Source organism: Oncorhynchus nerka, linkage group LG27 (genome assembly GCF_034236695.1).
Source record: "Oncorhynchus nerka isolate Pitt River linkage group LG27, Oner_Uvic_2.0, whole genome shotgun sequence".
Taxonomy (NCBI): Eukaryota; Metazoa; Chordata; class Actinopteri; order Salmoniformes; family Salmonidae; genus Oncorhynchus; species Oncorhynchus nerka.
In genome coordinates, this window is record NC_088422.1 from 53,315,536 (window position 1) to 53,333,269 (window position 17,734).

General features: G+C 43.5%; 1 protein-coding gene across 1 annotated transcript; it reads right to left on the minus strand.

Annotated features, from left to right (window-relative positions):
* Positions 1 to 4,514: 4,514 nt before the first annotated feature.
* Positions 4,515 to 8,932, minus strand: LOC115111084 (dickkopf-related protein 4-like). The gene is made up of 4 exons (XM_029636969.1): positions 8,744 to 8,932; positions 8,484 to 8,606; positions 5,794 to 5,875; positions 4,515 to 5,683 (listed from the first exon to the last, which is right to left on the minus strand). The coding sequence occupies exons 1-4, from the start codon at positions 8,876 to 8,878 to the stop codon at positions 5,382 to 5,384; spliced, it is 642 nt and encodes a 213-aa protein (XP_029492829.1). The 5' UTR covers positions 8,879 to 8,932; the 3' UTR covers positions 4,515 to 5,381.
* Positions 8,933 to 17,734: the final 8,802 nt, after the last annotated feature.

Genomic DNA, 17,734 nt, shown 5'->3' on the forward strand with positions numbered 1-17,734 from the left:
AGGTCCTGGATGGCAGGCAACTTAGCCCCAGTGATGTACTGGGCCGTACGCACTACCCTCTGTCGTGCCTTGCGGTCAGAGACCGAGCAGTTGCCGTACCAGGCAGCCCCTCCTCCCACCATTGTTCCTGTTCCCAAGAAAGCTAAGGTAACTGAGCTAAACGACTACCGCCCCGTAGCACTCACTTCCGTCATCATGAAGTGCTTTGAGAGACTAGTCAAGGACCATATCACCTCCACCCTACCTGACACCCTAGACCCACTCCAATTTGCTTACCGCCCAAATAGGTCCACAGACGATGCAATCTCAACCACACTGCACACTGCCCTAACCCATCTGGACAAGAGGAATACCTATGTGAGAATGCTGTTCATCGACTACAGCTCGGCATTTAACACCATAGTGCCCTCCAAGCTCGTCATCAACCTCGAGACCCTGAGTCTCGACCCTGCCCTGTGCAACTGGGTACTGGACTTCCTGACGGGCCACCCCCCCCAGGTGGTGAGGGTAGGCAACAACATCTCCACCCCGCTGATCCTAAACACTGGGGCCCCACAAGGGTGCGTTCTGAGCCCTCTGCTGTACTCCCTGTTCACCCACGACTGCGTGGCCACGCACGCCTCCAACTCAATCATCAAGTTTGTGGACGACACAACAGTGGTAGGCTTGATTACCAACAATGACGAGACGGCCTACAGGGAGGAGGTGAGGGCCCTCGGACTGTGGTGTCAGGAAAATAACCTCACACTCAACGTCAACAAAACTAAGGAGATGATTGTGGACTTCAGGAAACAGCAGAGGGAACACCCCCCTATCCACATCGATGGAACAGTAGTGGAGAGGGTAGTAAGTTTTAAGTTCCTCGGCGTACACATCACAGACAAACTGAATTGGTTCACCCACACAGACAGCATCGTGAAGAAGGCGCAGCAATGCCTCTTCAACCTCAGGAGGCTGAAGAAATTTGGCTTGTCACCAAAAGCACTCACAAACTTCTACAGATGCACAATCGAGAGCATCCTGTCGGGCTGTATCACCGCCTGGTACGGCAACTGCTCCGCCCACAACCGTAAGGCTCTCCAGAGGGTAGTGAGGTCTGCACAACGCATCACCGGGGGCAAACTACCTGCCCTCCAGGACACCTACACCACCCGATGTCACAGGAAGGCCATAAAGATCATCAAGGACAACAACCACCCGAGCCACTGCCTGTTCACCCCGCTATCATCCAGAAGGCGAGGTCAGTACAGGTGCATCAAAGCTGGGACCGAGAGACTGAAAAACAGCTTCTATCTCAAGGCCATCAGACTGTTAAACAGCCACCACTAACATTGAGTGGCTGCTGCCAACACACTGACTCAACTCCAGCCACTTTAATAATGGGAATTGATGGGAAATTATGTAAAATATATCACTAGCCACTTTAAACAATGCTACCTAATATAATGTTACATACCCTACATTATTCATCTCATTTGCATACGTATATACTGTACTCTATATCATCTACTGCATCCTTATGTAATACATGTATCACTAGCCACTTTAACTATGCCACTTTGTTTACATACTCATCTCATATGTATATTACTGCAGTCAATACCATCTACTGTATCTTGCCTATGCCGCTCTGTACCATCACTCATTCATATATCTTTATGTACATATTCTTTATCCCCTTACACTTGTCTCTATAAGGTAGTAGTTTTGGAATTGTTAGCTAGATTACTTGTTGGTTATTACTGCATTATCGGAACTAGAAGCACAAGCATTTCGCTACACTTGCATTAACATCTGCTAACCATGTGTACGTGACAAATAAAATTTGATTTGATTTGATTTGGTGCTCTCGATGTTGCAGCTGTAGAACCTTTTGAGGATCTGAGGATCAGTCATGCCAAATCTTTTTAGTTTCCTGAGGGGGAATGGGCTTTGTCGTGCCCTCTTCATGACTGTCTTGGTGTGTTTGGACCGTTCTAGTTTATTGGTGATGTGGACACAAAGGAACTTGAAGCTCTCAACCTGCTCCACTACAGCCCCGTCGATGAGAATGGGGGCGTTCTCGGTCCTCCTTTTCCTGTAGTCCACAGTCATCTTCTTAGTCTTGGTTACGTTGAGGGATAGGTTGTTATTCTTGCACCACCCGGCCAGGTCTCTTTACCTCCTCCCTATAGGCTGTCTTGTCATTGTCGTGTGATCAGGCCTACCACTGTTGTCGTCTGCAAACTAAATAATAATAATGGTGTTGGAGTCGTGCCTAGCCACGCAGTTGTGGGTGAACAGGGAGTACAGGAGGGGACTGAGCATGCACCCCGAGGGGCTCCAGTGTTGAGGATCAGTGTGGCAGATGTGTTGCTACCTACCGTCACCACCTGGGGGCAGCCCATCACGAAGTCCAGGATCCAGTTGCAGAGGGAGGTGTTTAGTACCAGGGTCCTTAGCTTAGCGATGAGCTTTGAGGTATGGTGTTGAACGCTGAACTGTAGTCAATGAATATCCAGGTGGGAAAGGGCAGTGTTGAGTGCAATGGAGATTGCATCATCTGTGGATCTGTTGGGGCGCTATTCAAATTGGAATGGGTCTAGGGTTTCTGGGATAATGGTGTTGATGTGAGCCATTACCAGCCTTTGAAAGTGAGTGCTACAGGTCTGTTGTCATTTAGGCAGGTTGCCTTAGTGTTCTTGGGCACATGGACTATGGTGGTCTGCTTGAAACATGTTGGTATTAGACTCAATCATGGACATGTTGAAAATGGTAGTGAAGACAGCTGCCAGTTGGTCAGAACATGCCCGTTGCACACGTCCTGATAATCCATCTGGCCCCGCGGCCGTGTGAATGTTGACCCGTTTAAAGGTCTTACTTGCGGCTGTGCGGCTGTGCTTCCCTTTGTCGTCTGTAATAGTTTGCAAGCCCTGCCACATCCGACGAGTGCCGGAGCCGGTGTAGTACGATTCCATTTTAGCCCTGATTTGGTGCTTTGCCTGTTTGATGGTTCGTCGGAGGGCATAGCGGGATTTCTTATAAGCTTCCGGGTTAGATCCCGTACCTTGAAAGCGGCAACTCTACCTTTTAGCTCAGTGCGAATGTTGCCTGTAATCCATGGCCTCTGGTTAGGGTATGTACATGCAGTCACTGTGGGGACGACATCCTCGATGCGCTTATTGATAAAGTCAGTGACTGATGTTCTGTGCTCCTCAATTCAATCAGAAGAATCCCGGAACATATTCCAGTCTGTGATAGCAAAACAGTCCTGTAGTTTAGCATCTGCTTCATCTGACCACTTTTTTATAGACGAGTCACTGGTGCATCCTGTTTTAATTTTTACTCGTAAGCAGGAATCAGGAGGATAGAATTGTGGTCAGATTTACCAAATGGAGGGCGAGGGAGAGCTTTGTTCGCATCTCTGTGTGTGGAGTACAGGTGATCTAGAATTTTTTTTCCTCTGGTTGCGCATTTAACATGTTTGAAGAGATTAGGTAAAACTGATTTAAGTTTCCCTGCAATTCCCTGCATCCTTGGTATCGCGTGTCCACATGTTAGTCCGAACTAGGAAACTCAGACAATTCAGATTTGCTAACTGGTTGAACATGGCATGTGTGTGACTACAACCAGTTAACAAGTCAGAGTTTCCAGAGTTTCCTAGTTCCGGCTAGCATGTGAACACGGCATCACACTGGGTGATAGCTGATTAACGCTAAACTTTGTTCTCTTACATTGAGGTGGAGTTGAGTTTTGATAACGGGTTCGCGGGATTCACTAGCAACATTGAGCCACCAGTCGAATCTTCTAAAAATGTAAATTCTGAAAACGCTTACCAGTACCTATGTTTGTCTTGTACAACTAAGGCCCTTCCGCAGGGTGCTGAAATTCATACTTTTAATAAAAACTTTTAGCAAATACAACACCTGACTTTTCCCTCGTTGCTCGTACTACGTAAACTGAGATTCAATTGGCTCCGTGCTATCCGGGATCGTTGGGACACCCCTACACCATTGAAGTTGACATCATTGGTTATGGTTAGGGTTATGGTTAGTGTTAAGATTAGGGTAAGGCGAAGGGTTTAGGGTAGGGACGTCGCAAGGTTTCCGGATAGCACGGACCCAATTGAATCTCACCTTATGTAGTAAGAGCAATGAGGAAAAAGTAAATGGTTGGTTGTATGAATTTCAGCACCCAGCATCTTGAGAATTGACATTTTTAGAAGAATCAATGGTGGCTCAATGCTGTTCCTAGCAAATCCCACGGCCAGTTATCAAAACTCAACTCCACCTTGAAATAAGGGAACAGAGTTGAGTGTTCCTCAGCTAGGGGAGAGGGGACCTGCAACTTTATGATGGAACTTTATCAATGTGCTAACTACTGTAATTATTTTATACTTGGGTCAACCTACTTTCAACTGGTTTCATCCAAATATCATCCAATTTGATTAAAATAAATATGATTTTCCAAAGCTATCTTATAGCTGTACCATTGAAGGTTATATTGAAAGCACAATCACAATCATTTGAGGAAATTTCAGTTTATTTTTTATTTCACAATTAATTTTCATTACACAAATAACATTTTGATCTTAGGATCAATAATGTCACAGCTGTTTTCCTCATGCACACCAGCTCTACATGAACAGTACAGGCTACAGGCTATAAAATGTTATGTTCTTCACTGTGTGAGTCATAGAAATTACGATCTTGCGTTCGGGCCTTTCCGGCAGTCTTCGTGGATTTTATATGCGGGAACATAAGTTGTGTAATTGTAAACAACAAAGATTTTTTTCTAGTTAGAACTAATGTATATTAGTTAATATACAGCACCAACTACATTAATATCTGACAATATGTGCTACCTGGCCTTTAAAGTGCAGCATTTTGCCACATGGGGTTTTATGCTAACCCCACTTTTAGATTCTGATCGGTCACTGACTGGACTGGCTATTTTCTATTTAGGCCGAAGAGTCCCTGTTGGAGCAGGTCCAGACTGAATCGATGACATTAAACTATTTTGAAACGGTCAGTGTTGATTCGAGGCTACAAAAGCCTAGCCTCGGGTCCTTTTCAAATATTGTCAATTTGTTGCTTATAATCTTCATCCAATAGATGGCACTAGTGGACATTGTGATGATGAGGTCTGGACCATTTGAGAGGTGGTACCAGAATGACATTAAATTCAAGGAAGTTATGAAATGTGAGGATTTGTCTTTTTAAGATGAATAAGATTAGGTGAGGGGCTCAAATAAAAACAAAGAGTAGACCACCAGAGCTTGTATGGAATGAAATATACATTTACAAAAGCTTAACTTGCATTTAGCCTTTAACATTTTAAACAAAGAATGGCACAAAGGTAGTTTATTGAGTCAAAAGTTTTGAGTGAAAGAAAGGCTTAAGTCATCCACATCTTCTCTCAGCCATACGCCTCTTGTCTGAGTGTCTAGCACTCCTCCCGTTCTCTCTCAGTTTAGGTTGACAAACTCCTTGGATTTTGGGGCTTTCAGCCTGGGCACGACAGATTAGCCCGGGTGCACAGTTGCAGCGATCAAGATTCCTCCGCTTTTTAGAGCGTCCTCCTCGCAGGAGGCAGGCATCTCCCTCCTTTGGGATGGGTTGACATCTTTTCACTTTTAAATAGCGGACGCAGCACAGTCCTGCCTCACAGTCTCCAGAGCGCACGCATGTGGCCTTCTCTGCAACTGGAGAGGGAACAGGACAGTTAATACCACACTCAGATATGCAGAGCTGCAAGAGTTGGAAGCAGCACACACAGTTTGGGACCAGGTTATCCTTTTCCAAGCTTTCTTACCTTTCCTTATGTTGTCGTCATCATCATGAGCAACTATTTCTTTACTCTGGTTCTTTTTCTGAGATCCATTGCAGGTATTTCTCTGTGTAGATATAGGAACTACATTACCACTTACACATGACAGTCAGCAGCACAATTAAATTATGTTATGTTAGCATTTCAGTTTAAAAGGGCAATCTGTGATTTGTACATTTTGGACTTTTGAAATCACGATACAGTCATTTATTCTTGAAGACAGTGGAGGCTGCTGAGGGGGAGATGGCTCATAATAATAGCTGGAACGGCGCTAATGGAATGGCATCACACACATAGAAACCATGTGTTTGATGCCATTCCACTAATGCCCCTCCAGCCATTACCACAAACCCATCTTCCCAAATTAAGGTGCCACCAACCTCCTGTGCTTGAAGAATATAACATAAATGCATCCTGAATTTAGTTCAACTGTCATACCCCATCAGAACCCAAAATGTAAGCTTGTTTTATTTACTCTATTGTTTGTAAACAATGTAATTGTTAACAAACACTGTGAAGCCTCAACATGGTTAAAACTATACATTTGGCGCAGCGGTCTAAGGCACTGCATAGCAGTGCTAGAGGCGTCACTACAGATCCAGGTTCAATCCCGGGCTGTGTTGCAACCGGCCGCAACCGGGAGACCCATGAGGCGGCGCCCAATTGACCCAGCATCGTTCGAGATAGGGGAGGGTTTGGCTTGCTGGGATGTCCTTGTCCCACCGTGCTCTAACGACTCCTTGTGGTGGCCAGGCACATATACACTGACTTCGGTTGCCAGCTGTACAGTGTTTCCTCTGACACATTGGTGGGCTGGCTTCGGTGTTAAGTGCGTCAAGAAGCATTGCGGCTTGGCGGGGTCGGGTTTTGGAGGACGCATGGCTCTTGACTTTCGCCTCTCCCGAGTCCGTACGGGAGTTGCAGTGATGGGACAAGACTGTAATTACCAATTGGATACCACGAAATTGGGAGCAAAAAAGGTTAAAAAAAGAAATATACACACATTATGTATTTATATATATGAATGAGAGAGAGAGAGATCGATCATCTCATGGATGTCAGTACTTGCATATAGCTTTGTCTATGAATTTGAGAGAAGTTACATTTCTCTTTCAACTGCAGATTGCCGCTTTATGTTATTAATTAAGAGGTCATTTGGCACATAAGGTCACACCATAAACAGTGAGTTCCACAAGTATTGGGGCAGTAGCTAGGTTTCCATCCAATTGGTGACAGATTTTCATGTGAATATTCTCAAATCTGCATAAAAACAATATGCTAATTCTCCCTCCAGAGATGTTTTCCCATCAAATTGACTTGTTCCTGCAAAAAGTGTTCCTGCTAAAAGGCTGTGCGTGGTGACATAGTGCACATAAAAATACCTCCCATGTACCGAATTAAAAATACAAGTTAAAGGGGTTTCCATTGCATCTTCAACTCTGCTGATGGTTTCCTCACAAAATAAATGATGTCATATAGCGAGTGTGCCAACTCTGGATTTGGCACGTGCGCTCTAGCCAACAGCGCGCTGATACATGTATAGACTACATGATGAGATTATTATGGACAAAAGAGCTGATTCTTTTTATTTGTCGGATGGCAGCCGAGCATCAATGATCATCATGGGGCGGCAGGAAGCCTAGTGGTTAGAGCTTTGTGCCAGTAACCGAAAGGTTACCTGATTGTATCCCTGAGCTGACAAGGTAAAATCTGTTAACCCACTGTTATTAGGCCGTAATTGTAAATAAGAATTTGTTCTTAACTGACTTGTCAAATTAAATATAGCTTATATTAAAACATATATATAAAATAAAAAATGTCACCAGAATAACACCTTTGTTATTTATTGGAATAGAGCATCAAACTCATCCACCTTGCACTTTCACCACCCTGTGAATTTCATCATAACTTTTCATCTGTAGCCTAATAAACTACACACTTTCCCGACGAGTCGTAGTGGGAGGACCACATGTCATCATGTGACTCCAAGTTTACTTAGATATGATGGTTATTATAGCAATATTTGCACATAAAATAATTTCCACAAACATTTCTGGCATAATTTATTTTATTGACACAAATTGGACTCATTGTCTAGCGTAAATGTTATTTTTCCATCAGGCATGATATATCTGACATGTTCTTTTAATCGCATAAAAAGCTTGGAAAGAAAACTAGCTAATGAAATGTTTTGTTGTTGTTGTGGCTCTGTTCTCCAGCCCTTTTGAAATGATACAATATTTAAGATGTTAAAGTGCAAACTGTCAGCTTTCATTTGAGTGTATTTTCATCCATATCGGGTGAACCATTTAGAAATTACAAATTGTTTTTGTACATATTCATTTTAGGGTACCAAAAGTATAGGGACAAATTCACCTTTGTGTATTGCAGTATTCAAAAGATAGTATTTGGTCGCATATTACTAGCTTTCAACTATTACATCAAGCTTTTGAGTTATCCTTTTTTGGGGTGGTATGATATGTATGCCTCTGTAACTTGTTCACTTATCATTACTCACGATTCATTCAGGGCTACCCGTAATCATGTTAGTATCCACATTTATGTAGAAGTGTTTAGAAACATATTATATTATTTAAGAATTAATTTGACTACCCAGTGATAACATTCTCAGATCCCTTCTTTCTTATCTCTCTCTCACACACTATAGCACTCACCGTTGACAGACTGCGTTCTTGATCAGGAAAAGCTGGCCTGTGATGGCGAGGAGAAGATGTATCTGCCCTGCGACGTGTGTTCACATTATTCTGTACATACACCGTTCCACTGTGCGGGTCCACCTGTATTACGAAGAAAAGCATTGGCCTAATTCAATCTGAAAAAAGAGACACTTGAATGACACTTAAATCACTTGAATCCACACAGCTGCAAAACGTAGCCTAAGCATCACTGGTCAATCCACTGCAGGTGCTCTCACCTGTTCTAATGGATCCATCGCTTCTTTAGAGGATCCGATTACATTGGAGTCGAGGCTGCGCACAAAACAATGAGAACACATGAAAAGCAAAGCGATCGTAGGTGTCCACATTGTTGACCAAACAAAATGACACATAATATCCAGCCGTTGTAAATAGCAAAATCTCTAATACAGAAGACGAACCCACTTTTCTCTGAGCAGAGCAGGTGTATCCTGGTACTTATAACCCTACACCGGCCCACCCGCACATTGTAAAGCTTCTACTTCTTTCATTGCACACCAAAACCCACACCAATCCCTCCTCCCAACACACAGAGGCTCTTTGAAATGTATTTTTAATAAATAAGAAATATTCTTTGAACAAACCGCATCAGTCGACATGGATGAGAGCTACATCCTGGCCGACCGGAACATATGGTAAGCTGCTCTCTTTAGAACTAGACTAGTTTAGGCTATAGGGGGAAATGTCGTAAAATGAAGAATTGTCAATCGTTTGATGGTCTGAGATCCCTATCTATCACTCCTGTAATAATAATAATTAGGATATTAACTGTCTAAAATAACGTAGTAGGCTATAATAAATGTGTTACCGCCACCTTATTTTGATATTTCTCTATTCTCTAAGTAGACTACTTGACTCTGAAATGAATTTAAAAAATAAGGGTGTTAAACACCTTCGTCCTGTGCACCTTTTCCTTGCCCAATTGCTTAATCTTTTTTGTTAGATACAGATCAAACATGTCAAAGTGAGGGCAGGTATTTACGAGAGGGTTGATTCTGTCCATTTTTTTTTACAAATGTTAATGATATATTAGTCTACTTTTCATGATGTTAAATGTATATATTGAATAATCTATATCATCAGGCGATATATTGAATCATATATGACACTGTGACTGGACCCATTGGGAATCTCCTCCCTGCACAAATGGTCTTATTTCAAAGGCTCGAGCTAGAGGGATGCATTTGGGAGCTGCGGGTCCCGAGTCCGACAGAGATCATTGCGGCGCGGTAGGCATTTTTCATGCTGCGGCTGGGAGCGGACGGTCAGACAGATTACTTTGTTTTGTCCCGGAGATTATTTAGAAACGGGCAAATTTTTGGTTTGCGTTAGTTTAGGCCTAACTTTGTCGTATTTTTCACAAACTATCAGAATTCGCTGCTTCAAGTGATGTAGCTTACCTCTCCTCTCCTAGTTGGGCGTCTGAGATCAGGTGCGACTAGTATACAGTGCCTTGCGAAAGTATTCGGCCCCCTTGAACTTTGCGACCTTTTGCCACATTTCAGGCTTCAAACATAAAGATATAAAACTGTATTTTTTTGTGAAGAATCAACAACAAGTGGGACACAATCATGAAGTGGAACGACATTTATTGGATATTTCAAACTTTTTTAACAAATCAAAAACTGAAAAATTGGGCGTGCAAAATTATTCAGCCCCCTTAAATTAATACTTTGTAGCGCCACCTTTTGCTGCGATTACAGCTGTAAGTCGCTTGGGGTATGTCTCTATCAGTTTTGCACATCGAGAGACTGACATTTTTTCCCATTCCTCCTTGCAAAACAGCTCGAGCTCAGTGAGGTTGGATGGAGAGCATTTGTGAACAGCAGTTTTCAGTTCTTTCCACAGATTCTCGATTGGATTCAGGTCTGGACTTTGACTTGGCCATTCTAACACCTGGATATGTTTATTTTTGAACCATTCCATTGTAGATTTTGCTTTATGTTTTGGATCATTGTCTTGTTGGAAGACAAATCTCTGTCCCAGTCTCAGGTCTTTTGCAGACTCCATCAGGTTTTCTTCCAGAATGGTCCTGTATTTGGCTCCATCCATCTTCCCATCAATTTTCACCATCTTCCCTGTCCCTGCTGAAGAAAATCAGGCCCAAACCATGATGCTGCCACCACCACGTTTGACAGTGGGGATGGTATGTTCAGGGTGATGAGCTGTGTTGCTTTTACGCCAAACATAACATTTTGCATTGTTACCAAAAAGTTCAATTTTGGTTTCATCTGACCAGAGCACCTTCTTCCACATGTTTGGTGTGTCTCCCAGGTGGCTTGTGGCAAACTTTAAACAACACTTTTTATGGATATCTTTAAGAAATGGCTTTCTTCTTGCCACTCTTCCATAAAGGCCAGATTTGTGCAATATACGACTGATTGTTGTCCTATGGACAGAGTCTCCCACCTCAGCTGTAGATCTCTGCAGTTCATCCATCATGGGCCTCTTGGCTGCATCTCTGATCAGTCTTCTCCTTGTATGAGCTGAAAGTTTAGAGGGACGGCCAGGTCTTGGTAGATTTGCAGTGGTCTGATACTCCTTCCATTTCAATATTATCGCTTGCACAGTGCTCCTTGGGATGTTTAAAGCTTGGGAAATCTTTTTGTATCCAAATCCGGCTTTAAACTTCTTCACAACAGTATCTCGGACCTGCCTGGTGTGTTCCTTGTTCTTCATGATGCTCTCTGCGCTTTTAACGACCTCTGAGACTATCACAGTGCATGTGCATTTATACGGAGACTTGATTACACACAGGTGGATTGTATTTATCATCATTAGTCATTTAGGTCAACATTGGATCATTCAGAGATCCTCACTGAACTTCTGGAGAGAGTTTGCTGCACTGAAAGTAAAGGGGCTGAATAATTTTGCACACCCAATTTTTCAGTTTTTGATTTGTTAAAAAAGTTTGAAATATCCAATAAATGTCGTTCCACTTCATGATTGTGTCCCACTTGTTGTTGATTCTTCACAAAGAAATACAGTTTTATATCTTTATGTTTGAAGCCTGAAATGTTGCAAAAGGTTGCAAAGTTCAAGGGGGCCGAATACTTTCGCAAGGCACTGTATGTGTGTTCTCAATAAATAGAGTAGGCTGTCTATCTATGCATGTCACGAGGCAGTTATCTTTCCAAGGAAATTAAATGTGATTAGACTATAGTTAACTACAGTCAATGTATGTAAATAAATATTGATAATGGAAAGAAGTGTAGAGAGGTGCAACCACTGAGTGATGGTGCAATCAAAAAATGACAATCATTGAAAAGGAAAAGGCGCAACGAGCATAGGCAACCATGGTGAGCGAGCATTGCGCCTATTCTATTTCAATAAATATTGATTCACCCCTTCATTTCTCTCTGTCTGCATTACAGTGGCAGTTCTAGACGATTTCAACTGGGGGTGCCAAGCTGGGGTCAGTTATACTGTAAGAGGGGCCAGTTACATTAGACGTTATTGTTGTCATATCGTTTTCTTCACCGCATTGCAGGCATTAGCAGGCAAAAGACCATGTTCATAATCATTCAACAATTTATTTGCATTTTCTGCCTAACAACGGATGTAAAAGAAAATAAAGATATCAAAAATTAGTTATGTAAAAATGATTTCATACTCCACATTTAGGGGGGCCACAAGGGGGTCCAAAATTGTTGTGACAGGGGCACTGCCCCCCACCCCCTCCCCCAGAACCGCTAGTGGTCTGCAAATAGTCCTCTTAAATGTTATCCTTTGTTCTATATGCAAAACATAGCTCAATAGAAATTGCAAGTGTCTGCTGTCATCATTCTTTCTGCTTCAAGTTTAGTTGCCATAAGTGCAGGGTCAGGTGTTCATGTGGTCTGACCTCTGGACTTTTTCAAAATTTTGTTAGGTTCTTTTTCACCCTTCATCAATCTACACAATAGCCCATAATGACCAAGCAAAAACAAGTGTATATTAGTATTCATTCAGACTCTTTGCTCTGTACTTTGTTGAAGCACCTTTGACATTGATTACAGTTTCGAGTCTTCTTGGGTATGATGATACAAGCTTGGCACACCCTCTGCAACTGGATCTGGACTTCTTGATGGGACATCCCCAGGTGGTGAGGGTAGGCAACAACCCCTCTGCCACGCTGCCCCTCAACACGGGGGCTCCTAAGGTGTTTGTGCTTAGTCCCCTCCTGTACTTCCTGTTCACCCACAATTGCGTAGCCACACACGACTCCAACACCATCATCAAATTTTCTGACGACTCAACGGTGGTAGGCCTGATCACAGATGGTGTTGAGACAGCCTACAGGGAGGAGTTCAGAGACTTGGCAGTGTGGTGCCAGGACAACAGCCAAGGAGCTGATTGTGGACTGCAGGAAAAAGAGAGAAGAGCACACCCCCATCCACATCGACGGAGCTGTAGTGGAGTGGGTTGAGAGCTTGAAGTTTGTTGGTGTCCACATCACTAAGGACTTAACATGGTCCACACTCACCCTCACAGTCATGAAGAAGGCACAACAGCACCTCATTGACATTTCAGGAGGCTGAAAAAATTTGGCATGGGTCATTGGATACTCAAAATGTTCTACAGCTGAACCATCGAGAACATCTTGACTGGCTGCATCACCGCTTGGTATGGCAATACAACACCATCAACATAAAAGCGCTACAGAGGTTGGTGCGGACAGCCCAGTACATCACTGGGGCCAATGTCCCTGCCATCCAAGTCCTCTATATCAGGTGGTCGGAGGAAGGCTTGCATTTATTTATTTATTTTTATAAAAACTTCAGCCACCCAGCCATAGACTGGAGCATCAGCTCTCGGACCAACAGGCTCAGAGACAGCTTCTACCCCCAAGCCATAAGACTGCTAAATAGTTCATTCAATTGTTACCCAGACTATCTGCATTGACCCTATCTTGCACTTACTTTATGCACCCTCACAAGACTATATATAAACTATATGTATACTCACTTACACACATTACACTGACACTCTCACACAAACCCCCACACATCAGCCTCCCGAGTGGTGCCACTACAGCCTAGGGTTCAACCCCAGGCTGTGTTACAGCCGGTCGTGCCTTTATGTAAATGTTTACCTCAAATACCTAGTGCTCTGCACAGTGATATGGTACTGGTAGTCCATATATATAGCTTAATTATTGTGCATTTTATTCCTCTTTTGTTAAATTGAATCGTGGACAGGGGACTGTGGATCTGTCTCAAATCATATCAAATCAAATTTTATTAGTCACATGCGCTGAATACAACAGGTGTAGTAGACCTTAGTGAAATTCTTACTTACAAGTCCCTAACCAACAATGGAGTTAAAAAAATATGAATAAGAATAAGAAATAAAATGAACAAGTAATTAAGGAGCAGCAGTAAAATAACAGTAGCAAGAGTCTGTACAGGGGGTACCGGTACAGAGTCAATGTGGAGGGCACCGGTTAGTTGAGGTAATTGAGGTAATATGTACATGTAGGTAGAGTTATTAAAGTGACTATGCATAGCTAATAACAGAGAGTAGCAGCGGCATAAAAGAGGGGGTTAGGGGGGCGCAATGCAAATAGTCTGGGTAGCCATTTTATGAGATGTTCAGGAGTCTTATGGTTTGGGGGTAGAAGCTGTTTAGAAGCCTCTTGCAAATAGACTTGGCGCTCCAGTACCATTTGCCGTGCGGTAGCAGAGAGGACAGTCTATGACTAGGGTGGCTGGAGTCTTTGACAATTGTTAGGGCCTTCCTCTGACATTGCCTGGTATAGAGGTCCTGGATGGCAGGAAGCTTGGCCCCAGTGATGCACTGGGACGTGCGCACTACCCTTTGTAGTGCTTCGCGGTCGGAGGCCAAGCAGTTGCCATATCAGGTAGTGATGCAACCAGCTGTGATGCAGCTGTAGAACCTTTAGAGGATCTGAGGACTCATGCCAAATCTCTTCAGTCTCCTGAGGGGGAATAGGTTTTGTCGTGCCCTCTTCACAACTGTCTTAGTGTGCTAGGACCATGATAGTTTCTTGGGGATGTGGACATCAAGGAACTTGAAGCTCTCAACTTGCTCCACTACAGCCCCGTCGATGAGAATGGGGGCGTGCTCGGTCCTCCTTTTCCTGTAGTCCACAATCATCTCCTTAGTCTTGATCACGTTGAGGGAGAGGTTGCTGTCATTACACCACATGGCCAGGTCTCTGACTTCCTCCCTATAGGCTATCTCATCATTGTCGGTGATCAGGCCTACCACTGTTGTGTCATCAACAAACTTAATGATGGTGTTGGAGTCGTGCCTGGCCGTGCAGTCATGAGTGAACAGGGAGTACAGGACGGGACTGAGTATGCACCTCTGAGGGGCCCCTGTGTTGAGGATCAGCATGGCGGATGTGTTGTTACCTACCCTTACCACCTGTGGGTGGTCCGTCAGGAAGTCCAGGATCCAAATGCAGAGGGAGGTGTCTAGTCCCAGGGTCCTTAGCTTGTTGATGAGCTTTGAGGGCACTATGGTGTTGAACGCTGAGCTGTAGTCAATGAACAGCATTCTCACATAGGTGTTCATTTTGTGCAGGTGGGAAAGGGCAGTGTGGAGTGCAATAGAGATTGTATCATCTGTGGATTTGTTAGGGCGGTATGCAAATTGGTCTAGGGTTTCTGGGATAATGGTGTTGATGTGAGCCATGACCGGCCTTTCAAAGCACTTCATGTCTACAGACGTGAGTGCTACGGGTCGGTAGTCATTTAGGCAGGTTACCTTAGTGTTCTTGGGCACAGGGACTATGTTGGTCTGCTTAAAACATGGTATTACAGACTCAGACAGGGAGAGATTGAAAATGTCAGTGAAGACACTTGCCAGTTGGTCAGTGCATGCTCGCAGTGCACATCCTGGTAATCCGTCTGGCCCTGCGACCTTGTGAATGTTGACCTGTTTAAAGGTCACACAGTCGTCCGGAACAGCGAGTGCTCTCATGCATGTTTCAGTGAAATGCCTCGATGTGAGTATGGAAGTAGTTTAGCTCGTCTGGTAGGCTCGTGTCACTGGGCAACTCTCGGCTGTGCTTCCCTTTGTAGTCTTTAATGGTTTGCAAGCCCTGCCACATCTGACAAGCGTCGGAGCCGGTCTAGTATGATTCGATCTTAGTCCTGTATTGACGCTTTGCTTGTTTGAAGGTTCATCGGAGGGCATAGCGGGATTTCTTATAAACTTCCGGGTTAGAGTCCTGCTGCTCTAGCCTTAAGCTAATTTCGGATGTTGCCTGTAATCCATGGCTTCTGGTTGGGGTATGTACATACGGTCACTGTGAGGATGACGTCATTGATGCACTTATTGATGAAGCCAATGACTGATGTGGTGTACTCCTCAATGCCATCGAAAGAATCCCTGAACATATTCCAGTCTGTACTAGCAAAACAGTCCTGTAGCTTAGCATTTGCTCACATTTCTGTGTGTGGAGTAAATGTGGTCTAGAGTTTTTTCCCTCTTGATGCACATTTAAGGTGTTGATAGAAATTTGGTAAAACGGATTTAAGTTTCCCTGAATTAAAGTCCCCAGCCATTAGGAGAGCCGCCTCTGGATGAGAGTTTTCCTGTTTGCTTATGGTGGAATACATCTCATTGAGTGCGGTCTTAGTGCCAGCATCAGTCTGTGGTGGTATGTAGACCGCTACGAAAAATACAGATAAAAACACTCTAGGTAAATAATGTAGTCTACAAATTATCATGAGATTATCATGAGATACTCTATCTCAGGCGAGCAAAACCTCTGAGACTTCTTCAGATATTGTGCACCAGCTGTTGTTTACAAATATACATAGTCCGACCCCCCTTGTCTTAACAGATGATGATGTTGTTTTATCCTGCTGATACAGCGTATAACCTAACCAGCCAGTGTTGATAATGTCGTCGTTCAGCCACGACTCCGTGAAGCATAAGATGTTACAGTTTTTAATGTCCCGTTGGTAGTTTAATCTTCCTCGTAGGTCGTCGATTTTATTTTCCAATGATTGCATGTTAGCTAGTAGAACGGAAGGCAGTGGGTGTTTATTCGATTGCCTATGAATTCTCAGAAGGCATCCCGATCTCTGTCCTCTTTTTCTGCATCTTTTCTTCATGCAAATGATGGGGATTTGGGCCTGTTCCCGGGAAAGCAGTATGTCCTTCACGTCAGGCTCGTCGGACTCGTTAATGGAAAAAAAATCTTCTGCCAGTTCGTGGTGAGTTATCGCTGTTCTGATGTCCAGAAGTTATTTGCGGTCATAAGAGATGGTAGCAGCAACATGTACAGAATAAGTACAAAAATAAGTTACAAAGAATGCAAAAACGAACAAAAACACATTTGGTTAGGAGCACGTAAAACGTCAGCCATCTTCTCCGGCACATTCTCCGTCCGTTAGTACGTTTGTCACATGAGATATCTTAGACAGCACTAGCCTGATTTTGACTCAACTTGGGTGAATGATGTGTCTTGCCATAGAGATCCGGCATTTACAAAAATACACGGATTGGCCAGATGGTGGCGCTATAACAAGCAATTGAAAACTATAACTTATAAATGTCATGCCCCTCACCCCATTTTACCTAAAGTCATGAAATGTGGTACATTGGTCCTTCTCCTCACAAGGAACACATTTGCTTCAAAGATCCATAAGGTCCGCCATGATGGATTTTTTTTGCCATTTTGAATTTTGTGAAAAACACTTAAAATGCTACTCCTCTGGCACTGAATGACTGATCTGCACAAACCTTGATATGTGGCTTAGATGGACAAAGGTCTCTCAATGCAATATTTTCCAGACTACTACCTAAAACAACATGATCATTAAGCAATAAACATTCACCGGGGCATGGTCATGGTCACAATTTGGTACATATGTTGCAAACACTGTCAAGACTCAACATATGCAAGAACATTCCATCAACCACACGGTGGCGCTATAACGGGCACATGATTGGTTACTTACAGTATAGTCTAGTTTGAATTGTTGTCACTAATTGGTCCAAAGGGGAGGGTGGGGGACAATGTTTACTGTTTTTGCTTACAGTTGCCTTGTTATTTTTAACTCTGCATTGTTGGGAAAAGCTCGTAAGCAAGCATTTCACTGCAAAGTCTACACACACTGTATTCGGCGCATCTGACAAATCAAATGTGATTTTGATTCAATTTTTCTCTGTCTCTTCTCTCTCTTTACATGATGTGTGCACATGCGCACACAGGGAGAGTGAACTTGCGGTAGTCCAGGCAGCTCACC

Coding starts and splice junctions, on each gene's coding strand:
- LOC115111084 (XM_029636969.1), bottom strand. CDS start 8,878: ATGTGTCATTTTGTTTGGTCAACAATGTGGACACCTACGATCGCTTTG. Junction 8,607..8,743: donor CGATGGATCCATTAGAACAG/GTGAGAGCACCT, acceptor TTCGTAATACAG/GTGGACCCGCACAGTGGAAC. Junction 5,876..8,483: donor AAGAACGCAGTCTGTCAACG/GTGAGTGCTATA, acceptor ATATCTACACAG/AGAAATACCTGCAATGGATC.